Here is a 26,802-nt window from a genome sequence, read left to right as displayed (position 1 = left end):
TACAGATTGTGCAGTTTGTGTGGTATTTATAGCTGCTTGTTTGAACAACATTTAAAGGCTGGTTGTTGCCTTTCAAGACAAATGGACAAATTGACAGCTTACATTTTTCATTCAGCTATTTATTTTGTGTAGTTGTGTGTGTGTGTGTGTGTGTGTGTGTGTGTGTGTGTGTGTGTGTGTGTGTGTGTGTGGTATAAAGACCAAGTCAAAGATTGCCTTTCATTACAGTTGTGTCTGTCCAACTTTGTTAAATTGGTATCTTGTTGGGTGACGTGGCTTTTGAGAGCAGTGTACCATGTGTGGGTGTGCAGGTATATGTCTAAGCATTTGTCATATGCTTTCTGTGTGAATGTACGTCTGTGGGTGCACCTACAAGCAGTCTATGTCACTGGACTATGCATAAAACGCACAATGACGCATCGGCAAACCATAGGCACAGACACAGTGACCCATTGTGGAGGCAGAAAAGCACAAGTCATGCTAAAGGGCACAGCTGACTGTAACATGCACAGCCAGGCTGTGAAATCAAAAGGAGGAAAAACATAAGAATGTGTCAGTGTGTGTATCCCGTAGAAATTGACATATAACGCATTTTCAACGTTTTACGCACCGTGAAAGCAGCGTGATGTCCACACAGACAAAGTAAAAGAGAACACTTTGAAAGTTCCAGAATGGCCTGTTTGTTGTTTGTGAGGCGTCTATGCGTCACACTGTCAGGAGCAAGCATCATGAAGTGTCCTTGCTTTAATTGTGTAGATTTTTGTACTTTTAATTTATTTTTCATTCATGCATTTGCTTGATATTTGATGTCTGCTTTGACTTAAATGTGACATTTAAATGATGCTCACTTCAACACCAAGCAACATCGAGTCAAGATCTATACCAACAAATGTGTCACTCATGAAACTTTGCTATATAATTGGCGATCAGTCAAGCCCTGCTGTTGTAGTAGAAATATTGCGTGGCTGGGGGGCTTTCTATGAGGACTGTCCAAGTGGGTTTCTTCTTTGGGCTCTGGTTTCCCTCCATACACGAAAGACATGCAGGGTATGAAGACTTTCAAATACCTGTACGTGTGAATGTGAGCGCGTCTGTCTTAAACTGGTGACCTTCTGTGTCGCGAAACATTCTGGAGTCGACTTCAGGTCCCAGAATGGAGAGACAAAATTAATCATTGTTTAAGAAGAGCTCAGTGTGTGGGCATGCTGCACATAGCTTCTAGCACTATTGGAATTTACAGCTCCCCATCAAAAGAAATGATTGAATTCATCACACTTCATGTCAGCATTAGAGCAAAGGTAAACAAGTCAAATTTACGTCTTCTGACGTCCAAAAATGTGCCCATGATACATGTCATGTTGCTTTTATGAATGTGATATTTCTTGCACAGATAAGGATTAAAAGGGTATGGAATGCCATTAATTGTACTGTGCATTATTTTAATCCTGTTTGTTAAAGCACCTTGGACTACATCTTTGCATTAAATGTGATACATTTATTATTATTTAAGCCAATATTGAATAAATATATAAATAAAAATATACATAAATAAATATTTATGCAAATTAAATACATCCTGACATAAATAAATGAGGCAATAAATATATAAATACATATTTATTTCTGTAATTTATTTCTTAATGTCATAATGATTTATTTCAGGGGACTTTTATTTCATAATGCCACAAATTCATATTTATTTGTCTAATTTATATCATAATGCCATGATTATTTATTGCTGTGTTTTTTTATTTCAGTATACCATAATTATTTATTTCAGGGGACTTCTATTTCATGTCATAATTATTTATTTAAGGGGCCTTTTACTTCATAATGCCATAATTATTTATTTCAGGGGAATTTTATTTCATAATGTCATAATTATTTATTGCAGGGGACCTTTATTTTATAATGGCATAATTATTTATTGCAAGGGGCTTTTATTTCATAATGCCACGATTATTTATGTCAATGACTGGGGCCTGGTTATCTCATAGACTCAGTCCAAAGTAACAGCACCAGAGCAGCACAGCATTCTCTTGTTTCACATTGTTCTGCATGTGCAGGGCCTTCCCAGAATGTATTTCGGAAGACTTTCATTACGTGGATTTGTGAAATAAAGGTCTCCGGAAATAAATAAATCTGTATTTATATTTATTTATATATTTAGTGCCATTAATTACATTGGCATTTTATTTATTTCATAGGTACGTGTTTTTAATTAATTTTTTTAATTTTATTAATTTGTTAGCTAAAATGCTGTTGATTGTCTTGAGTTTAGCTTTTGATGAAACCATTTGCCTAGTATAAAATAAAATGTTAATCATTGTGAGTTGTTGACAACACACAGTAAGTGGGGTTAGACATTGTTGCTGCACCTCTACAGGAAGAGAAAGGGTGCAGCTCTGGAGACATCCACATACATAGCGACATAGCGAGCTATCCAGTTATCTAGGTATCTAGTTAGCAAGGTATCTAGTTATCTAGGTTTCTAGTTAGTGAGGTATCTAGTTATCTAGTTAGTGAGGTTTCTAGTTAGAAAGGCTTTCTAGTTAGTGAGGTATCTAGTTAGCGAGGTATCTAGTTAGCAAGGTATCAAGTTAGCAAGGTATCTAGTTATCTAGGTATCTAGTTAGTGAGGTATCTCATTAGCAAGGTATCTAGTTAGCAAGGTATCTAGTTAGCGAGGTATCTAGTTAGCAAGGTATCTCATCCTTCTCTGGTAGGAGTTAGGTGGAGGGAGTGTTTAGCCCAAGTTATGCTTCTGCGTTGACACAACGCAAGGGGGCTTACGGACCCTTTACGTCCTTGTGGACCCACTGCAAGGGCCTGACGTGCACCTCCCAAAAATCCTAGACGCGCGTCGAGACAACGCAACACCAACGCAGCGGCATTGGCTGTGATTGGTCCGTTAACTACATCCGCTGGAGACCGCTTTTCCGGTTTCCACTCATTAACACCGCCATTTAAACTTTTAATACTTTTATTGTTTGCACCTTGTCGCTTTTGCACAAAGAAATAAAACACTGAACAATTGTGGATGTTTAAAGTCGGCAGGTAAACAAATAGGCTATAACGAGGCTAACGACGATATACGTCAAGAGTCTCGGTCGGTCAGTCAGTCTTTACAAAAAACATAGTGCCCTCTACCGGTGTGGCATTGAATTGCATTTCGACACATAAACCCAACGCAGAACCATCACGGTCTCCAAGCAACTGCGTGGCCATTGCGTGGCCATTGCGTGATCACTACACGGAAGCATAACCACGGCTTTAAGTCCAAGTTATGCACTCGCGTTGACACAACGCAAGGGGGCTTACGGACCCTTTACGTCCTTGCGGACCCACCGCAAGGGCCTGACGTGCACCTCCCAAAAAACCTAGACTCGCGTCGAGGCGACGCAACACCAACGCAGCGGCATTGGCTGTGATTGGTCCGCTAATTACATCCGCTGGAGACCGCTTTTCCGGTTTCCACTCATAAAAAGCGCCATTTAAACTTTTAATACTTTTATTGTTTGCACCTTGTCGCTTTTGCACAAAGGAATAAAACACTGAAAAATTGTGGATGTTTAAAGCCGGAAGGTAAACAAATAGGCTATAACGAGGCTAACGACGATATACGCCAAGAGTCTCGGTTGGTCGGTCAGTCTTTACAAAAAACATAGCGCCCTCTACCGGTGTGGCATTGAATTGCATTTCGACACATAAACCCAACGCAGAACCATCACGGTCTCCAAGCAACTGCGTGGCCATTGCGTGGCCATTGCGTGATCACTACGTGGAAGCATAACCAAGGCTTAGGCTCCGCTCTGCTGCTGACCAGCCTGCTCCTCGGCTCATTTTCTGTAACCAGTGTTGCATTAAAGAATGACAGATTTAGCAGGCGAGCACACTAGTCAGCTGTCCACTAGTTAACTAGCATTCATGTTGCACTTCTTACAGAGCATGATGTGAACAAAGTTGTTAGTCTTCTGACAACATCAATGTTGTTTCCTACGGTGAGATTAGAGTGTGGATGAAGCATTAAGTTGTTAAATATTACTCATGACTGTCTCTCTATGCTTCTTGCTATTCCACTTGACGTAACTGTCAATATGGAAACAGTGCACATAAAAATATCCGCCACTCTGACCATCCTGCTACATTGATTTGATTGGGAAAGTCCGTTCTATGGAAAAAAAACACTTTACTAAAAGTATTGATAATGGTTTATTCAGACCCAGGATGTCCAATATGGGCTTTTAAAACGTTATGTTTATTTAATAAACAGCCAGTGATACTTTAAAATGCATTCAAGGGACGTCAAACAACAACATTGTCTTTAACAACTAAAACCCCCAAGATCAAAATCTGCAGTAAGAGTGCACCAGCCAACATTGATGATAATTACATTTCTTCAGTAGACAGAATAAGCAATGATAAACATGTATCTATTTCAATATGAAATCAAAATAAATGATAGGCAACTCAAGAGTTGTCATTACCCTTAACAAGACAAAACCTAGTATGCATGGATCATTTGGTCAATGTGCTGAGTTGTTGCCAAATTGTTACAGGGTTACTCAGCAGTCTATAATGTGATTTTTTTTTAATGATTAAATGTTCATCTGCAATTTTCCATTTTGGTCCCAGCAATATTGGTTCTTAAAGTAACGTTTCATATGATGCTGTTGTGGATCTGAATATAGAGAAGGTGAATATAGGTGAATGTTTTGGCACAGATGGGTTTGACAAGTGCTTGAATGTCTTATATTGCTGTGCAATTGATAATGCACACACAACCTCCAGCCCCTTGTGACCTTGCAGTATATGTAGGTATAAATAATGGACGAATGGAAAATCTATTTCAAGCGTCTCAATGCTTGGAAACAGAATCCAAAATATGCCATACTTACCATTGTTGCTGCTTGATGGTTGATAGCCAAACAAGGATTTAAAGGGGAGGACAAAACCCTCACAAGCACCTAACAAGGCCAGTCCTTAAGATTACACTTTAACAGAAAACATTTAAAAATTGTTACTTTTTGTGCCAAATGCATAAACATCCTCTTCTCACTGCCGACTCGCCACAAGTGTCGGTCTCTAAATTTAGGATTAGACTGCTTTGTTAGGCCTAATGAACGTTTTTGTTCTGGGTTTAAATACATTACATAGTCAAGTTATGTGAGTTGCATAACCTCCCTACGTGGACTTTGTCGCTCCACTACGTCACCTAACTTCAGTTGCTATGAGCATGTAATATTGCCACAGATGGGTTTACATTGTACTTGAAAGCCTGGTGGATGTCTCACAGCAGCCTGACGAGTACCTGGCAACATCCTCTAGCTATGCCCCAGTGTGAGGACGCAGTACATTTAAAACAGCAACTGTCTTATAGAAACAACCCAGTTATTGCTCACGGTTGTACTATGGACCTCTCATCAGCAGTTAATGTAAAGTTTATTGAGCATCAAAAGAAGAAGAAAGAAGAATTCAGAGTTAAATGCAGACCTTTCCAAAATAACTAATCCAATGAAGGCAATGTTTTATATTTGAAAGTTGTTAAATTAGTTGACATTATTATTGTATCAAGTCTAATCGCAGACCTACACAGATTATCTAAATTATATCATTTTGATACTGAAACATGAAATGATAAGGTTAGTCATTTTAGCTCGGGTCAGGCTGGGCCCCCCACTTCTCTGCTGTGGCAGCCTAGGTTATAAAGAAGTAGATGGGCTGCAGCCGTACCATTCAAAGAGAGTTACGACACTCCTTGATCTCATTGCCAGGCAGTCACATGGTTCATGTAACTCTGTATAGACAGACACTGCTTCACAATGTATTTCTCATATTACAATTCAGTCCTTTTGGAGTATTATTTTGTTTTTAAAAGCTGCACTAATTAAAATTTTGCAATGATTCAATCGACTTTGTGTGAGGTGAAAGGAATCGCTTGTACTGTTGAACTCACAGATAATTAGTACCAAAACGACACCCTCTGTCCCACTGAGCTCTTCCAAAGAAATCCTTTAACTGACTCTATGACCTAATTTTAGGATCTTTCAGCTCATTGTTTTCGTTTCATGGCCTGCATGGACATTCATTCCAAAAGGTATTTAATCTGAGAGAGTGCGTTAATTTACAAAAATGGTCAAATGTTTTTGTTTTGTAGCATAAAAGCGGCTGCATTCCATTGTACAATGACTATAAATGAACCTTGAACTGTTTTGGTTCACTCTAACTGCTCTAATCAACCTTGTTTCCAGCAGAAACACGCTGCTGTTTTTAGAGAAGAAGGCTTGAATAAACCTGTTGTACACAGTCTGTCCAGCAGCAAACAGCAGACAGACACAGTTACTAACTGTGGAACAGAGTGGAGTTTTTAGCATCTTTAGTGCCACATATTCCCCTCAGGAGTTGGTTGAGATATGTAATACAATTACATGTATTAATGTGGACAGAAGCACTACGCCCAAATTCATAAAAATGTTGTACTGTATGTAACAGGAGTTTAAATGAGCAATTGCTAACAGGTTTATCATGAAAACAACTTAATATATAAGTATTAACATTTACATTTACACTCATATATTCAATATAATCTAAAGTGGTATACCTTTGGCTTTTCTGCAACTGTGTATCACTTTTGTACCCACATTTAATTAACAATCACATTTATCCAATAGTGTAGCATTGATGATCTATGAAGATTCTCTATCAGCAGCGATTGATAGGACACACGTTTTGACCGGGAAAGGGCTTATATGAGGTTACACATAAACAAATCTCCTAGTCATTCATAAGTCAAAGGCTACTTCAGAGTGCTCTTAGTGATATTTATGAATAAGAACTTTTGGGTGATAGTACTGAAATCACCAGACACATTAAAAATCACCACATCTAAGCATTGTCCCCCTTTTAAGATCTTATCCATTTAAAGTCAAAGAACAATGTCTTCATTCATTCAAGTGTGTACACACTCACAGTAAAACACACAGACACACTGATTGCTGATGTTGACACACGCATCACAGAATACATTTGATTTTGGCCAGTGCGTCTTTTCAACAGATCCTTCCTCTTCCTCCTGCCTTTGGGTCCTATTGTAAAAATATATTTTAGAGTAAAAACTGCTATATATGTTATATATCTGTCTGTATCTTCTTCTAGGTCTCCCTCCACCAACCTGTCTCCCTGCCACTCTTCTCCCTCCACCAACCTGTCTCCCTGCCACTCTTCTCCCTCCACCAATCTGTCTCCCTGCCACTCTTCTCCCTCCACCAACCTGTCTCCCTACCACTCTTCTCCCTCCACCAACCTGTCTCCCTGCCACTCTTCTCCCTCCACCAACCTGTCTTTCTCTATATCTCCATGTGTTCACTAACTCTCATCTAAAACCAGACACCTGCTGAGACTTTCAGCTGAAGATCATCAGTGTTTGAAAGTCAGCAGACTGAAATCATCCTGTGTTGAATGTGAGGTTTACAGTTTAGACAGCGGTGTGTTGACATTTGAACAGAGTGCTGTAAATCCACAGTGTTGTGCATGTTGCGGTTAAAGTCAGGAGAGAAGTGTGGAGAGTTTTAATGAAGCAATGAAAAAGGAGCTAGAGTTTGATCCACATGAACTGCTGCTGTGCAGACTATGAGAGTTTTGCACATGTGACTTCAGTGGTAAACTTTTTTATTCTTGCATCTGAACAGCATGGTCAAAAACATGTCTAATGTCTCAGCCTAATCTCCTAAAAATGATGTCCCCACACTCAAAACTGCATTGTGAATTACTTCTCAAGGGAAATTTCAAGGGTCATTTGTCATTTTGTTGTCTTAACCTTACTATGTAGTTATGTTTACTAAACTTACAGTTTCCTTCGATTGCTAAACGACAACAGGCACAACTGCAGCTACATGTGCAAAACTCTAACTACAGTCTGCACAGCAGCAGTTCATGAGGACCAAACTCTAGCTCCTTTTTCATAGCTTGAAGTTTTGAAAACTCTCCAACCTTCTCTACTGGCTTTAACCACAACCTGCACCCTGGGAATTTTAGCTTAGATTTTATTATTATTGGTAATTTCCATAAATAATGTTAAAAATGTCAACTCATGTGCATAGACATCTATTTGTTGTTAGCAGACCTATCATTGTTATTGGTACAAATAAACCTGACATCTGTGCAAATGTCATGTATTAGTTACTGTCGTATAGGTAAAAAAATAAAATAAATAACACCACCAAGTATATAACATCCAACCAGGAAATAAAAACATCATCATTATTTGGGATGAAAAAATGTCATGTCAAGGGTCAAAATATCCCTGTTATTGATAGAGACATCACTGATATAAACAGAAGGGCCGCACTTTTTTGTTGCTACAGCCTGAAGAAAAGGCACAACAGAGCATGTTCCCTGAAATGAATTTGGCTTAGAAGTATGATCAGCTGTAGGATTGATTGTAATCGTCACATCACATAAAGTGGACCACAAGTGTCAATGGAAATGAGAGAAGAAGAAAAAAATGCTGTCTTGAGGGTGTCTAGAGGGGTGAATGTGGCTCAGGTGGTAAAGCGGATTGGCCAATGTTCAGGGAGTCGGCGGTTCGATCCCCACCCTTGTCACTGTGTCATGAACGTTGTGTCCTTGGCAAGACACTTCACCCAGCTTCCCTCGTGTGAATGTGTATGACTGCTGTATGTTTGGTGGTCTGAGGGGCCGTCGGCGCAGATTGGCAGCAATGCTTCCGCAATCCATTATTATTATTATTTATTAGGAGCTAATGATGTTAGAATTCATCCGTAGTTTGGATATGGTTTGTTTTTGTTTTTTTTACTTGGTTTGTGAGAGAGAATACACATTATTGTATCTAAATCTACACAGCTTCGACTGGACCCAAAGTAGGTCATAAAAGATTCAACAATCTGCTGGAAATGAAGTGGTGATGGCACATATGCTATGGGTCACCAACACCAGCTGTAGTGTTCCAATGTTGAGATCTATTAATGGTATAGCATTGTGGAATCTAACATTCATTTTGTTGTCTAAACCTAACTTTGGTTTTGTTGTCTAATTCTAATATTTATTTTGTTGTTTTAAACCTAATGTTAATTTTGTTGTCTAAACCTAACGTTGGTTTTGTTGTCTAAACCTAATGTTGGTTTTGTTTTCTTAACCTTACGTTGGTTTTGTTGTTTAAACCTAACGTTGGTTTTGTTGTTTAAACCTAACGTTGTTTTTGTGAAACCTAACGTTGTTTTTGTGAAACCTAACGTTGGTTTTGTTGTCTAAACCTAACGTTGGTTTTGTTGTCTAATCCAATGTTGGTTTTGTTGTTTAAACCTAACGTTGTTTTTGTGAAACCTAACGTTGTTTTTGTGAAACCTAACGTTGGTTTTGTTGTCTAAACCTCACGTTGGTTTTGTGAAACCTAATGTTGGTTTTGTTGTTTAAACCTAACGTTGGTTTTGTCGTCTAAACCTAACGTTGGTTTTGTTGTTTAAACCTAACGTTGGTTTTGTCTAAATCTAAAGTTGGTTTTGTTGTCTAAACCTAATGTTGGTTTTGTTTATTAAACAACGTTGGTTTTTTTTAACCATAATGGTTTTCCTAAACCATACTTAGAGGTTTTGTTGCCTAAACCAAACTTTTGTAGTGTAAGATTGTCCCAACTGAAAAAAAAAAAAAAACGTGGCGAAGTCATGAATGATACTAGAGATATCTGTATAGACTATTTCATGAACTGCCGTCACACGTTCTTTCTTGGTACGACTATTATGAGTCACAAAATGCAACATTATATCAGGGTTTAATACTTACAGGATTAGAAATTTACCCTGGATGGTATGAAATATACAATGGGTCTGCATGTTGTCTGTGTTTATATTTTCATTAATACTATCTCCCAACTTACTAAATGATATTATTACTCCAAGTTTGCTGTTAATGTTATTTCCTCTGTGTATGTGAAATTGTCCATACATTATTAGCAGAGAAAAATGCATTATGTATTGGGTGGATGCCCCACCTTCTGCTTTAGTGGAAATTGGTTTCAAATAATTTAGCTTCATACCTTCTTCTTAGTGGTGCCTTCAATATTGTAGCAAGGGGAGCTCCTACAGTGGACCGACATCAAGCGGGGTATACAGCGCTGGTTTAGCCACCGGATGTTCCCTGAGGACGCCGGGAATGAGTTGGCTCGCCGGCAGAGGAGAGAAGGGGAGAGGCTAGGCGCCTACGCTGCTGACCTACAGCTTTACGCAAGACGAGGCTACCCAACCTTCAATAGTGCCACACAGGAGGAACTCGCCCTCCAAGCGTTCATCCGGGGCCTCCAACCAGAGCGACTACAGGAGCACATTCGCCTGTTTGAGCCAATGACACTTCCCTCAGCACTAACCGAGGCAGAACGGGTAGAGCACGTCCTGCAGCCAAAGGACCACGCTCCTCGGGAGAGACACCGGGCGTGCCAAGCGGTCTACGAAGGAAGTGACTAAGAGGAGGTGGCACGCCAGGTGACGTCCACATCCCCCCATCCACGACAGCGACGTCAAGGGCGGCCCCGCAGAGACTTGGAGGGCTGCTACAGGTGCGGGGAACCAGGCCACATGGCACGCCACTGCCCAGCCCCGGCTCCTGGACCCATACCGGCCCAACCTCCGTTAAACTAGTCCGGGGGGGCACAATGAGGGGACCGCCTACCGGGAACGATGCACCACCCCTCACCGATCCATACGCAAGACTAGGCTGGCTGGGCAGCGGTCGAGGACTCTGTACCTGCACTGCGCACTCAACAGGACCCCATGCAGGGCTCTGGTCGACACCGGCTCCACTGTATCCCTGGTCCGACCAGGAGTTTTGCCCAACACTAAGGACGCCAGGCCACGAGGCTGGAAAATCACACAACACCATATAACCACAGTCACTGGTGGGCGGGCCAAGATGAGAGGAGAAGGGCTGGTTCAGGTGTCTGTTGCTGGCCAAATCACCAACCACAACTTCTGGTTGGCCGAGATCCAAGACCCCTGCATCATTGGCCTGGATCTCCTAACCAAGTGGGGTGCCTACATCGACGTCACCAGGGCCGAGCTGCACCTGGGCTCTGCGTCTGTGATGCTCGATGCACCACTAGTACGGGGGTCTGCCCCCTCCAGCAGCCCAAACACCGTCAGCTGAAACCAGAGCTGCCGTCGAGGATCTGCTCCAGCGGAGCTGTGAGGGTCTAGACCCGGAGCAAAAGGGCCAGCTGCGGGAACTGTTGGAACTGTTTGCTGATATCTTCGCAGCCAACGACGAGGACTGTAACTGGACCAACTTGGTCCAGCACCACATTGACACTGGAGACACACGCTCCATTCATCTCTGCCCACGCCGCCTGCCCTTCGCAAAAAGGAACGCGGCCGAGGAGAAAATCAGAGAGATGGCAGCGGCGGGGGTCATTGAGCCGTCTGATAGTCCATGGGCGGCACCCGCAGTCCTGGTGAGGAAGAAAGACAGTACCTGGCGGTTCTGCGTGGACTACAGACTCCTCAACGAAGCCACCAGGAAGGACTCTTACCCGCTGCCCCGCGTTGACGACGCCCTCGACCGCATTGCTGGGTCTAGGTGGTTCAGCTCCCTGGACCTCCGCAGCAGCTACTTGCAGGTAGAGTTGGCAAAGGAGGCCCGACCAAAGACGGCGTTCTCCATTGGTCAGGGACTGTGGCAGTTCACCGTAATGCCCTTCGGGCTCTGCAATGCCCCGGCCACCTTTGAGCGCCTGATGGAGAGGGTCCTGGCCGACATCCCCCCAAGCCGCTGTGTGGTGTATCTCGACGACCTGCTGGTCCACGCGACCGATTTAGAAGGGGCTCTATGTAACCTGAGAGACGTTTTCAAAGCCATTCGCCAGGCCGGGTTACGTCTGCACCCGAAAAAGTGCAGCTTACTCCGGCAGCAGACGTCCTTCCTGGGCCACGTTGTCAGTGCAGCAGGGGTGTCCACTGAGCCGGGAAAGGTCGCTGCAGTGAGGGACTGGCCAGTTCCTCAAAACATCCAGGAGCTGCAGAGTTTCCTAGGGCTGGCCTCCTATTATCGGCGGTACGTGAGAGACTTTGCTACCATCGCCAGCCCACTGCATCAGTTGACCCAAAAAGGCCAGGTGTTCCGGTGGGGTGAGGACTGCACTGCCGCCTTCACGCAGCTCCAGTCCGCCCTTACGACAGCCCCTGTTCTGGCTTATCCTGACCCCAAACTACCATTCATAGACACCAATGCCAGCAATGTGGGGGTCGGTGCAGTGTTGTCCCAGGAGGGGGAGCATGGGGAACAGGTAGTGGCCTACTACAGCTGTTCTCTGAGCCGGCCGGAGAGGAACTATTGTGTCACCCGCAGAGAACTGCTGGCCATCATCCTCGGGCTCCGCCACTTCTGTCCCTACCTCTAAGGGCAGAGGTTCCTGCTGCGGACTGACCACGCATCCCTCACCTGGATGTTGCACTTTAAAGAGCCTGAGGGTCAGCTGGCCAGGTGACTGCAGATACTGCAGGACTACGACTTTGAGGTAAAACATCGCCCAGGCCGGCTCCACAGCAACGCTGACGCCCTGTCCTGTCGGCCCTGTGAGATGGGGGACTGCAGGCACTGCCAACGCGTTGAGGAGAGGGAGGCGTCGACCCCTAGAGTGGCAGTCCTGCACGCTGACTCCCCAGACGATGGCTGCAGTGACGCTCTCATGCTCCTCTGCAGCAGTACCAGGTGGGGGCTCCCATGGAGCGGGTGGGCGTCGACATCCTCGGTCAGTTCCAGTCACTGACAGTGGGAACCGGTATGTCCTAGTGGCAATGGACATACTTCACCAAGTGGCCAGAGGCGTACGCGGTTCCTGATCAGACCGCCACTACCTGACCAATGAGATGTTCTGCCGGTTCGGGGTGCCAGAGGAGCTGCACAGCGACCAAGGCCGGAACCTTGAGTCCCGGGTTTTAGGTGAGGTCTGCCGGCGACTGGGGGTAAAGAAGACTCGCACCACTCCACTACACGGTTTGGTGGAACGGTTCAACCGGACTCTGGTGACTCAACTCGCGATCCTGACCAGCCAGCGGCAGCGGGACTGGGACCTGCACCTCCCTATAGTTCTGTGGGTTTACCGGACGGCAGTCCAAGAGTCCACCAAGTGCACCCCGGCAGCTCTTATGTTTGGGCGCGAGCTGCGCACTCCTGTGGACCTGGTCTTCGGTCCTCCCCCTGAGCCTGAGGTGGAGGGCGAACCAGGGTTGGACTACTTCTACCACCTCCGCGAACGGCTGCGGGAGGTCCACGAACTGACACGCAAGCCCCTGGCCGATGCTGGGGCCCGTCAGAAGCGGGCCTATGACTCTCGTTGCCGAGGGTCGGACTTTGCTGCAGGAGACTGGGTGTAGGTGTTTAGCCCGGAGCGAAGGAAAGGGTTGTCCCCTAAACTCATGTGCCAGTGGGTGGGGCCGTGCGTGGTATTGGAGAAACTGTCTGACGTGGTGTACCGGGTCCGGATGGTTAAGCGCAACCGGGTTGTGGTCCTTCACCGGGATAGACTGGCCCCTTACCAGCCGTTGGCACAGGCAGTAAGGGAAGCCCCCACCCTCACTGCAGCTGAGGCCGACCCGTAGGTCCAGCCTCACACCCCGCTACGTTCTTCTGACCCGACAGACGCACCTTCTCAGCGGGCTCGCCGGCCACCCCGGCTGCCTCAACACCTGCGGGACTTTGTGCTGGATTCTTAGGTTGCTGGGGGCAGCTAACCAGCTAGGGGGGGGGGCTGTGTAGCGCCGGGGAGCCGGTACACTGGAGAGGGACTCCATTGCCCATCACGCCTTGCGGCCGGAGGCGGATATAGTTGGGGGCGGGGGCAGGGCCGTAGCCAGGATTTAAGAAATTGGAGAGGTCCGTCCCAGGAAAGACACCCCTTTTACCAGTTTTTGCACAAATGTCACCAGTGTTGGGAGTAACGCGTTACAAAAGTAATGCATTACTGTAATGCATTACGTTTTGTTGTAACGCGGTAATGTAAGGCATTACAAAAAAAAAACTGGTAATATTTTACTCGGTACAAATCTCAGTAACGCGCGTTACAATGCATTTTAAACCCGAAATCAATAGACTCTACATTCGCGATCGCGAGATGGGCATACGCTCTTGGAAAAGTGTGAAAGCCGGTCCGTGTAACTCTACACTATGTTAATTAATCGCTGTTGTTAGCAGGCTCCATGAGCTGGACACCGACTCATGGAGCGGCTCCCGGTCGGTCAGAGCGCAGCCGACCCGGCACACCGAGGATCAACAGCTGAGGGGCAGCGGCGAGGAGGCGGAGGCTCCGATTCTCCCCGTCGGTTTTGGACCGCTTTTATGTCTGCTTCATAACGCTTTTGGTGCGTGTTTAAAACAGTAGGTTTACTTCAAAATGCGAGCGTCAGTGTCAGGCTTGGCAGAAACGGAGGACTCAGATGCAGGGCAGTAGTACAGACAGGCTTTATTTTTAAATACAGTTTCCCTGTAGACGGCGACAACAGAACAGGCTGTAAAACACTATAGGTCCAACGGACCACACTAACAAAACAACAAGAACAAAGGAAGCCCCCGTAGGAGAAAAAAGGAGAAGACTACACTGGTCTTAAGAATCTAGGAGTTTATGAAAGTTACTCAAACTGAAAATCGCTCCCGGAGGAGGAAGGCACACAGGCTATGAAAATAAATCTACTCTTATACAGCTGAAAACATTTAACGAACAGAAATCTCTCCAACAGGAGGAAAAGCAAACGCTATGAATCTTATCTAACAATGAAACAGAAATTCCTAACCAAAAGGTATCCAAATCAAAATCACTCTACCACAGAGGAAAACTATATGCAAAAATAAAACTTGGCAATACTTATCTAAATCGAAATATGCAAGGCAAGGTCAAGACTGTGGAATTGGCTGGACGTAATCGACGAGACGAACGAAATACTCTGGCAGCGAAGACAGGGGAAGACACAGACTATATACACATGAGGGAGGGAGCACAGGTGGAAACAATCAGGGATCAGGGAAGACGCCAGACCGGTGACACAAGAGGAAGGGCAGGTGACCTGAAACGAGAGGAGCGTTACTTTTCAAAATAAAACATGAAATTCACAAGACAGAAAAAAACCAAGACAAGACATCCCTCACCGCGGTGTGACAGTACCCCCCCCTCTACGGCCGACACCTGACGGCCCAGGCTGCCCAGGGTTATTTTTATGAAAGTCATCGATGAGGGTGGGGTCCACGATGTGGTGGGAAGGGATCCACTGTCTCTCCTCAGGTCCGTATCCCTCCCAGTCCACTAGATACTGTCTGCCCCGGCCCCGGTTGCGTACTGCCAACAGCTGCTTTACCTTGTACACCGGACCCCCTTCAATTACTTCGGGTGGTGGAGGGGCCGTGGTGGTCGGGACCATTTGACTTTCCTTGACAGGTTTGATCTGGCTGACATGGAATGTGGGATGCACACGAAGGGGCCGGGGCAGACGAAGACGCACAGCTGCAGGTCCGATGATCTGGGCGACCGGGAATGGTCCCACGAACCGAGGAGCTAGCTTCCTGGAGGGAACCTTAAGGTGGAGGTCCTTGGCCGAGAGCCACACTTTCTGGCCCACCTGGTAAGCTGGAGCAGGACGCCTCTTGCGGTCTGCCGCCTTCTTCACCCGATCCCCCTGGCGAATTAGCACCTGGCGGGCGGCTGCCCAGACACGGTGGCAGCGTCGAATCATGGCGTGGGCAGAGGGGACCGAAACCTCCCGTTCGTTCTCTGGAAAAACTGGGGGTTGATAACCGTAAGCACATTTGAATGGTGAGAATCCTGTAGCAGATGTGGGTAAAGAATTATGGGCATACTCAACCCAGACCAGGTTCTTGCTCCATGTCGAGGGATTCTGGGAGAGTAGGCACCGGAGGCCGGTTTCCAATTGTTGGTTGAGGCGCTCGGTCTGGCCGTTGGCCTCCGGGTGGTATCCTGAGGTCAGGCTGGCCTTGGCGCCGATGAGCCTACAGAACTCCCTCCAGAACCGTGACACGAACTGGGGCCCCCGGTCGGAAACAATGTCTTTGGGGAATCCATGGACCCTGAAAACCTGATTCATCATGACCTCCGCCAACTCTTTGGCGGAGGGTAGCTTGGGCAAGGCAATAAATTTGACCATTTTAGAGAAACGGTCTACCACGGTGAGGACAGTGGTGTTACCTTGGGATACCGGGAGCCCCGTGACGAAGTCCATGGAGATGTCCGACCACGGTCTGGAGGGGATGGGGAGTGGTTGCAGGAGACCCATTCGAGGCCGGGAGGATGTCTTGTTGCGGGCGCAGACCGAGCATGCCTCCACGTACTCCCGAACCTCCGGCTCCATGGACGGCCACCAGAACCGTCGGGAGATGACGAACATTGTTCTCTGAACTCCCGGGTGGCATGAAAGCAGTGAGGTATGGGCCCAATGAATCACCTGTGGGCGCAGCCCGGCCGGCACAAACAACCGATTATCTGGGCACCCACGAGGTGATGGAACCCCACCATTAGCCTGCTTCACCTCTTCTTCTATCTGCCAGGAGACCGCTCCTACCACACAGGTTAGTGGAAGGATGGTTTCAGGTTCCTTGGCAACAGGCTCGGGGTCGAATAGCCGGGATAGCGCGTCTGGCTTGACGTTCCGGGACCCCGGCCTGTAGGAAAGAGAGAAAGAGAAGCGGTTAAAAAAGAGCGCCCACCTGGCCTGGCGAGAGTTTAGCCTCTTAGCTTTTCTGATGTACTCAAGATTTCGGTGATCAGTCCAGACTATGAACGGTTGTTCGGCCCCCTCTAGCCAATGCCTCCACTCTTCGAGGGCAAGTTTGACCGCCAGTAGTTCTCGGTTGCCCACATCATAGTTCCTTTCAGCTCTGGACAGCCGCCGCGACAGGAAGGCGCATGGGTGTATCTTGCCATCCTTTTCCGATCGTTGGGAGAGGATGGCGCCCACCCCTTCGTTCGATGCGTCTACTTCGACCACAAACTGCCGCTGAGGGTCCGGCATGGTGAGGATGGGGGCTGACGTGAAGCGGAGCTTGAGATCCTGGAATGCTTTCTCTGCTGCGGGCGACCAGTGGAACTGCACCTGAGTGGAGGTAAGAGCATGAAGAGGAGCCGCTATTGCGCTAAAGCCTCTGATAAACCGCCTGTAAAAGTTAGCAAACCCCAAAAATTGCTGAACCTTCTTGCGGCTATCAGGTGTGGGCCATTCGGCTACAGCGCTAACTTTAGCCGGGTCCATCTGAACTCTTCCAGGGGCTACGATGAAGCCCAGAAAGGAGACGGTGTCGGCATGAAATACACTCTTCTCGGCCTTCACATACAAGTGATTGTCTAGGAGTCTTTTAAGAACTTTGGTCACATGGTCTTGGTGAGTGTCAATGTCAGGTGAGTAAATCAAAATATCGTCTAAATATACATAGACAAAATGATCCAAGAAGTCCCTCAACACATCATTAATCATGGCCTGAAACACGGCGGGGGCATTGGTGAGACCGAATGGCATGACCAGATACTCGTAATGGCCACTCGAAGTGTTGAACCCGGTCTTCCACTCATCGCCCTCTCTTATTCGGACCAAGTGGTAGGCGTTGCGTAGGTCGAGTTTTGTGAACACTTTGGCCTGTTGGATTTGGTCAAAGACCGATGACATGAGAGGGAGTGGATAGCGATTTTTTATTGTAATGTCATTAAGTGGGCTATAGTCTATGCAAGGTCTCAGGGACCCATCTTTCTTATCCACAAAGAAGAAGCCCGCCCCAGCTGGCGATGATGAAGGGCGGATGAGACCAGCTTTTAGTGACGTGGTGAGGTACTCTCTCATGGCCTCTTTTTCTGGTCCAGAAACAGAGTACAGGCGGCCCTTAGGTATGGTGGATCCAGGAATCAGGTCGATGGCGCAGTCGTATGGGCGGTGTGGGGGGAGAGACAGAGCTTTGGATTTACTAAAAACTTCCCGAAGCTGATGGTAGCAGGGGGGTACCAGGTTCAGGTCCGGGGATTCTGGTTCTGTATTAGGGTTGACAGAGAACAGGTTAATCTCAGCTTCTTTGCCCATACAATGTCTTAAACAGTCCTCCCCCCATCTGATGATGTCTCCGGACCTCCAATCTACCTGGGGGTTGTGGCGAAACAGCCAAGGTTGGCCCAGAATGAGTGTATGAGAGGTGGACTTAAATAAGAAAAAACGAATTTCCTCTTCATGATCCTTAATGTGCAGGTGGACGGGTTCGCTGATGTGAGTGATAGTAAAGAGTTCTTTACCGTTGAGAGATCGGGCCCTGACTGGATTAACCAGGGGTTCGGATTTAATCCCCAATCTCTCCGCTAAACCCCAGTCCATCAAACTCTCATCTGCCCCAGAGTCAATAAGTGCCTTAAGGTTCGTGTCTGTGTGGTGCATTACCTTTACTTTGGTCAAGGCGCGTGAAACAGAGCTTGCAGTCGCGGATACATTCACCGTCGGGGTTCGTTTAGTTGGACAGGTGGTTACAAGGTGCCCCGTTTCCCCACAGTAAAAACACCTTCCCTCCGACAGCCGTCTCCGCCTCTCCTCCTCCGACAGCCGCGCTCTGCCCAGCTGCATGGGTTCGCTCTCTCCCTCAGTCGCGGACTGATGACGTGGGGTTGGCGAGGTGTGGTGAGTGAACGGGTGGCTTGGGATGGTAGTGAACGGTGCTCCTCCTACCGTGTCCGTACTACCTTCCCGGTGTCGTCTGAGCTGACGAAGTCGATTATCCGTCCGAATGGCGAGTGCGACGAGGTCGTCCAATCCTGCGGGCAAATCGAGGGGAACAAGCAGATCCTGGATCGGGGCTGCCAGCCCCTTAAAAAACACATCATACAACGCTATGGAGTTCCACCCACTCTCAGCTGATAGTGTGCGAAAACGAATAGCATAATCACACACGGGGTCCTTGCCTTGTCTTAATCCACTTAGCTCTTGAGCCTTTTCCCGGTCGTCTGCCACCGGATCGAATGTTTTCTTTAGCGCCGTCTCGAAGTCTCCAAGAGTGTTACAGATGGCTGACTTCCTGCTCCATTCAGCGGACGCCCAGGCTTTGGCTCTCCCGGTTAGGTGCGAGATCATGAAGGCGATCTTTACTCGGTCAGAGGGGAATGCGTGGGGGGTTAATTCAAAGTGAATGGAACAGTCTATAATGAATGTCTTACATAGTCCTGGTTCCCCGGAGTATTGAGCTGGTGGAGCCAATCTGCTACCCGCCCCAAAGTAAGGGGTGGGCGGAGTAGGTGGAGTCGGTGGTACGGGAGCCGGTGGTACGGGAGCCGGTGCGATGGGTCGAGGGGGCTGCGCGAGCAGTCCCTGTAGTTGAGCCGAGATCTGACCCATCTGCGCCGCCATGGCACTCTGGAACTCCTCCTGGCGTGAGATGCGGGCTTCTTGGTCACGCAGGACTCCCGACAGCTGTTCTGCCTCTGCTGGGTCCATTTCTGGCCAGAGTATTCTGTCAGGCTTGGCAGAAACGGAGGACTCAGATGCAGGGCAGTAGTACAGACAGGCTTTATTTTTAAATACAGTTTCCCTGTAGACGGCGACAACAGAACAGGCTGTAAAACACTATAGGTCCAACGGACCACACTAACAAAACAACAAGAACAAAGGAAGCCCCCGTAGGAGAAAAAAGGAGAAGACTACACTGGTCTTAAGAATCTAGGAGTTTATGAAAGTTACTCAAACTGAAAATCGCTCCCGGAGGAGGAAGGCACACAGGCTATGAAAATAAATCTACTCTTATACAGCTGAAAACATTTAACGAACAGAAATCTCTCCAACAGGAGGAAAAGCAAACGCTATGAATCTTATCTAACAATGAAACAGAAATTCCTAACCAAAAGGTATCCAAATCAAAATCACTCTACCACAGAGGAAAACTATATGCAAAAATAAAACTTGGCAATACTTATCTAAATCGAAATATGCAAGGCAAGGTCAAGACTGTGGAATTGGCTGGACGTAATCGACGAGACGAACGAAATACTCTGGCAGCGAAGACAGGGGAAGACACAGACTATATACACATGAGGGAGGGAGCACAGGTGGAAACAATCAGGGATCAGGGAAGACGCCAGACCGGTGACACAAGAGGAAGGGCAGGTGACCTGAAACGAGAGGAGCGTTACTTTTCAAAATAAAACATGAAATTCACAAGACAGAAAAAAAACAAGACAAGACATCCCTCACCGCGGTGTGACAGTCAGACACTGTCAGAGCGTTTCTGAACAGTGTTTTAGAGCTCCCCCTAAATGTCTCAGGTAGGCTTTCAGGTAATTTCACAGCATAACACAGCGCCTTCCGGGTCATTAAAAAAGACGTACGGCAAATCTGGAATGAAAAATGGCCCTGTTATTTCAATCCCATTCATGAACACAATATCTAATATCAGTTAACGAGTCGTTTTCCGTTTCTCGTTTTCCGTTTTTAAAACGAATAACGGGATAGGAGTTATTTTCTGTTTTTCGTTCTTTTATTTTGAAGCGAATAACATCACATCTTGCTGTGTAATGAGCTGCATTGAACACAAGAAGATCTATTGAGAACAAAAAATCAATATTTCCTTTTATTTTGGCGAAAAGTAATGCAAAAGTAATGTAAAAGTAGTGTGATGCCTTACAATTCAAAGACAGTAATATTGTAATGTAACTAATTACTTTGAAATGACAGTAACAAGTAATAAATAATGCATTACGCTTTTGAAGTAACTTACCCAACACTGAATGTCACCTACAAAAATAAGTACACTGATACACTTGTTGGCAAAAAGAAAATGTTTTTATTGTGCTAGCAGTGTGTGTGTGTGTGTGTGTGTGTGTGTGTGTGTGTGTGTGTGTGTGTGTGTGTGTCAGTCAGTCATCCTGCTCCTCTCTCTGCATTGGCCCTCTGAAATGACATCAAATACACAAACATAAGTTAAAATGATCACCCCAATTACATTTTATTTTTGTAGTTCACAGGATCCAGAGCATCGAAGGCAACCCTCTCTCTGTTTTTCTGTCTGAGCTCTCTCTCCTGTCTGTGCTGCTGGTTGTCTGTGTTCTCCTGTCTGTGTTTCTGGTCCTATTTGTTCTCCTGTCTGTGTTTCTGGTCCTATTTGTTCTCCTGTCTGTGTTTCTGAAACCCGCTGTTGTTCTGACTGGTCCTCCTGATTCTCCACTCCATTCTCTCTGTTCATCCATTCCACTTGGTTTTCCACTCTGCCCTATCTCTTCTCCTCTCTTCTCTCGTCTCTCCTGTCTTTCCACATAGTTCTTTGCTCTGTCCTGTCTCTTCTCCACTCTTTGCAGAAGCTCCGCACTTCTTTCTATTCTCCTGTTTCCTCTGCTCATTCTCCCCTTCTCTGTCCTCATTTTCACACGGCCTGTTTTTCTTTTGAACAAATGAATCCAACGTACTCTGTTGAATTTTTTTTCTTTTTGACATTTTTCACTCTTCAGACAGTCACTGATTTGTTCTTTTTTTCTTCTGTAGGGGGAAATCAAAAGAGGTTGATTAGACCTTATTGACTATATACATAGGCCTAACATTATAAGCCTATGGCCTATGAGAGAGAGACTGTTCTCATCATGATCACTTATTATCTTATTGTTTACACACACACACACACACACACACACACTTACTACGCTATGGTTACCATAGATACCGCCAGGGCAGCCGGCAAAAGGTTTTATCTCGGGAGTCGGACGTTGAGCATTCCCGTGACCGTCCACAATATATTTTGCCGACCTCCCCCAAGTTTTACCATCGCTCTCTCGTCTACTTGAATGTCACCCGGTCTGAACGCTCCTCATACGTTCGGCTACTTAGCCTACTGTGTCGACTAAGACCGAAAATAGTGGATCAATACTGCAAGTTTACACTGTTGGATCGCGTCGATCATTGGTTTAACTTGTTCTGCTTGTAGCATAATATTTAAAAGCTGTCACTCACCTGTCAACTCGCAGTGTTGTCTGTGGTCATCTCTTCTGTAAATTTCCCGCAACTTCCGCCGATAGATAACTTCCTGTGGTTTCAAAATAAAAGCTGTCCGGTGGCGGTGTGTTAATATGCTGTTCGGGGCCCACTTTTTTTTTTTCTCCGAATTTTTTTACCGAGGTCCGGACCTCGGTGACCTCATAGCTGGCTACGGCCCTGGGCGGGTGTTATGTTTCCGGGGCCATGTTCTAACGTGTATGCATTGTTGGTGGTAGCACAGGTTGCTAATAAAGCTGTTCGAAAAGTGAGCTATCTCCGTTGTTTCTTCACACGAGCCGAGCTTGCCACAATATATTTGGTGTACATCCAAAACATTTTGCTGAAGACTGCCCCCCTTGCCTGATTTTAAAGGAGACAATTTTACGTTACATGATCACAAAACTAGCACAATGCATTTTTCTTATATTGTTATATAAATGCATTATTTCTGATGACTGTCTCTCTCCCCCTCCCAGGAAAACCCTGATTGATTCAGAGCAGTGAGCAGGAAGTGTTGACCGCTGTCCTTCCTCCAGCTTGGCACTATGGGATCATCCATATTGGGAAAGGCAGCATCTCTTGACGCTCTATTAAATGAATGCATTCATGCATTTGGTAAGTGTTATGTGAATGAATTGCAACCAGGGCTGGACTCCCTACCTGACAAAGCAGTCACAGACTGAGACTTTCAGGGGCCCCAAAGGCTATCCAGCTCTGACTGTGACTGAGGGCCCTAGCTTCGTAGACCAGGCACGTGCCACGCCGACGGGGTGTGTCCGCCTGGATAATAACAACAATGCCGATATTATATCACTATAGAAATTGTAGGCACATTTTAGTTTAGTCTATCACAAAGCAGGGTCAGGGCGCACAGCAATAGACATAATAGCAAGCCGGCCGGGCCATTCATCATCATCATCACCGTCTTCATCATCTGCGCTCCACAGCTGCACCGGATTCCCCGTCCAACACCAGAACGGCAGGACACCGGGACCTCGCGTGCCGCTCAGACCAGCTGCAGCCCCAACTCCGGTTCCAGCTCGCGGCAAAGTTGCGCGTCTATGGCAAGCCGTTTTAACATTTAATAGCTAGACTGAATATGTATTGCAAATATCTGTAATTCAATTCTTCCTAGTCATAAAGAACATTTCAGATATCCACAATGACATTCTTCCTATCCACAATTGTCATTTCAGATATCCACAATGGCATTCTTCCTAGGACAAATGACGTCACTTTTGCTATTCATGTGTATTGGGCTTTCAATTTCAGATATCCACAATTACATTCTGGATATCTAGAATGAACATTCTGGATATCTGCAATTGAATTCTTACTAGGAGAAACTCCCATTTCAGATATCTTCAATCCAATTGTAACTAGTCATAATTTTCATTTCAGATATCCAAAATGAAAAAACTATTCCAGATATCCAGAATGTAATTTTGAATATCCAAAAATACATTGTGACTAGTAGAAATGTCGTTATGGATATCCACAATTCATATTATGACTAGTAGAAATGTAATTTCAGATATCTACAATTAGAATTGTGACTAGGAACAATACAATTGCATATATCCACAAAATGTATTGTTGATATCTGTTGACAGGTAGACAGGACGCCATTTAAAAAAAAATTAAATTATGACTAGTAACAATTGGATTGAAGATATCTGAAATGGGAGTTTTTCCTAGTAAGAATTCAATTGCAGATATCCAGAATGTTCATTCTAGATATCCAGAATGTAATTGTGGATATCTGAAATTGAAAGCCCAATACACATGAATGGCAAAAGTGACGTCATTTGTCCTAGGAAGAATGCCATTGTGGATATCTGAAATGACAATTGTGGATAGGAAGAATGTCATTGTGGATATCTGAAATGTTCTTTTTGACTAGGAATAATTGAATTACAGATATTTGCAATACATATCCAGTTTAGCTATTAAATGATAAAACGGCCACTTATACTTTTTAAGGATTTTTAGATATCTTAAATTTAGTTTTGACTAGTACAATCAAAATTGTAGATATCTTAAAATATCAGTTTTACTAGTAAGAATGTATTGTGGATATCTTTAATTACCATTTCTCCTAGTCAAAATTACATTTTGACTAGGAGAAATGCTATTATGGATATCTAAAATATAATTACAGATAGCAGTGTGGTTCGATTAAATGTTAAAACGGCTTGCCATAGCGTGTCTCTCCACGGACAACAGGCTGCAGAGGCGCGAGACCTCAGACCAGGCACGAGCTGCTGTATTTTTTTTTAAATAATTTTTTAGACGCATTTTATTAGCAGTGGATAGATATGAAAAACAGGAGAGAGAGAGGGAGATGTTTTGGTCCGAGAGGCTGAGTTACGTGTGCAATCCGCCTTTGGGGACAATCTAGATATAAATTCACGTGTTGATTCAATTAGTTGCATTAAATAGTGCTTGTTGTGATTATTTATTGCATTTAAATGTGCCTGGAACTGTGGAAACCTGCCTGTGAGCTGTAATTCGCCTTGAATGAATGGACTTTATTTGCGCCTTACGCCAAGAGTAGACCAGGTTAGAGCTGGCGGGCTTTCGGCGAAGTCTCGGCGAGGCTTTTTGCCATGAAACTTCCGCTGCACCAAGCTGAATCTGTGACGCCTCCCCCTGCTGCGCCGCCACACCCATCTTGGCGCAGGCGATCCACCAAACTGCCAAACTGACCGTGCGCAAGGCTGCGCGGGTCGAAACTTGCATTACGCCGGCTCCGCCACCCTGCGCTGCGCCACGAAACTAGGGCCCTGAGTGTCAATAGTGTCAGTGAACACAGTATTCCAACAGCCACAAAACACTTGCTCACTTTTATAATAAGAAATTGAAAAGGAGTAGAACAGACATTGAACTGTTTTGTTATGGTGATAACACATGACATTGAGCCAGGAAGTGTTTACCAGGAAGAGAGAAGACCAGGAAGCTCTGGAGAAGGATGTCTGACTAGGTAGCTAAGTATGTTGTCCATCTCTGGAGTGGTGTGGACTGAGCTCGAGAGACTGTTAGACTGCTGCTACTCAGCTCATTTTCTGTAACCACTGTAGACAGAATTAACAAGCTAGCTAACTAGCCAGCTGCCTGCTATTAAGCTAGCTAGCTTACTAATTCCACAGAAAATGAGCCAAACAAAGTTGTCAGTCATCTGAGGAAAGCAATGTTGTTTCCTAAGGTGTGATAAGAGTCTGTGGACAAACTTTAAATTGTTAAATTTGACTCTCTATGCTTCGTAACGTTACCATTCCACTGATCTGGAAAACCTCACCTCAGTGAGTCTGTGATGTGCTGTATAAGTCGGCTTACTTTATATGGAAATGGTCCACTAAGACATTCACAATGGCAACAGTGCATACACATACACCGTTCTTCTCCTATTATATTTCTATGATCGTTCGTGAAGCGCTATGGGACAGAGGAATGAAGATATGAAGCTTTTGATATTATACTTAGTATGATCAATTCTTTGTTGATTGGATCTTTTCATATGGTTTGTTAACAATAGAAATATAGAATATCAACAGATCTATGCTTATAAGTAAGTAAGGAACAATAACATAGTGCCTGTCAGCTGAAGTACAAATTTGATCACATTTTGTGTTTCACTTTTTTTCATAGATGACAATGCGGAACTGCAGGCCAATCTGCTTCCTCGTACCCTGCTGCTGATGCATCGCTGGTACATTAAATCCTCAGAACTGGCAGGAAAACTATTGATGATATATCCCCTCTAGCCGAAAGCCTGTAGAAACTACAACTTATGTACATTTATGCAGTGTTTTAACAATGAAATACTGCTAGCATTTGCATGTACTACTATAAAGTGATGCCTTCAATAAATTATTTCTATTCTTGCAGGAAATTCATCCTTAACCTAAAAATTAAAATAGAAATTGATGTTTCAGTAAATGTTTCCCCCCTCACCCTTTCTCTTCTATAGTGAAATGTAAGATGAGCAGTGTTGATGCTGTCCTGGATCAATGTCCTTGGAGCTGTTCAGTAAGTGGTCTTTAGTGCTCATAGGGCATTTTGCCTTGTCTTGACCTCCTGGAACCAGTTATTACTGTATTTTTTCCCAGGCATCATCAACCAACTGTATTCACCATATATTATATATAAAGAGGGATGGCGCGTCTCCACTTCCTCCCACTACACAAAAATGCAGCCAATATATGGTGTGGCCATCATTTGGTCATTTGGAGTCACAGTCTCCTGTCCCTTCCCTCCTTCGACAAATTCTGTTTGTCAATTTAAAAGAAAATTTTGTCATGAAGGTCTCAGTTCGTCATAGGTTTCTTGGAGTATCATTTACTTAAAGTGGCAGTCTGTACGATTTGAAATGCATTGCTTCTAGCGGCCTCTCTGGCGGTAGAAGGAACTGCAGGCGAGCCTCTGGGACTCACCTCCCTCACCCAACAGTGTGGCCCGTCTCTCATCTGCGTGATGCCTTCAAATGCTCCACACTGAAAGGAGGTCCGTGGTTTTCCCTCGTTGGCGGTCACTTTGCTTCTTCACTTCCATTAGTTTGTTGTTTCTTTTTCTTGGGACTGGAAGTTGAATGGTCTTTTTTTCTCTGGCTGTTGATCCTCCATTGTGAGTCAGCAGTAATGAAATGTACCTGGCTGGCTGCGCCGGTTAAACACTTTAGACCAGAGGAAGCCTGACTCAGCAGTTGGAAGTTACCGATTTCCGATTACAAGTAAATGCAGCATACTTAGTAGATAATAACTTAAAAGATAATAAAATAGATGAAAATGTTATGGACTGCCACTTTAAATAAACAAAA

General features: G+C 45.3%; 1 protein-coding gene across 3 annotated transcripts in view; it reads left to right on the top strand.

Annotated features, from left to right (window-relative positions):
• rasgrp3 (RAS guanyl releasing protein 3 (calcium and DAG-regulated)) overlaps positions 1–26,802 on the top strand; it is a 69,659-nt gene that overhangs the window by 21,516 nt on the left and 21,341 nt on the right. For all 3 annotated transcript variants that reach the window (XM_084021633.1, XM_084021632.1, XM_084021634.1), the window contains exons 2-3: positions 22,463–22,601; positions 25,635–25,737. In XM_084021633.1, coding sequence (XP_083877759.1) covers positions 22,532–22,601; positions 25,635–25,737 — 173 coding nt within the window. In that variant the 5' untranslated portion in view covers positions 22,463–22,531. The remainder of the gene's footprint in view (positions 1–22,462; positions 22,602–25,634; positions 25,738–26,802) is intronic.

This window comes from Eutrigla gurnardus, assembly GCF_963514095.1.
Source record: "Eutrigla gurnardus genome assembly, chromosome: 11".
Taxonomy (NCBI): domain Eukaryota; kingdom Metazoa; phylum Chordata; class Actinopteri; order Perciformes; family Triglidae; genus Eutrigla; species Eutrigla gurnardus.
Note: the sequence above shows the minus strand (reverse complement) of the source record. Positions and strands in the feature narration are given on the sequence as shown.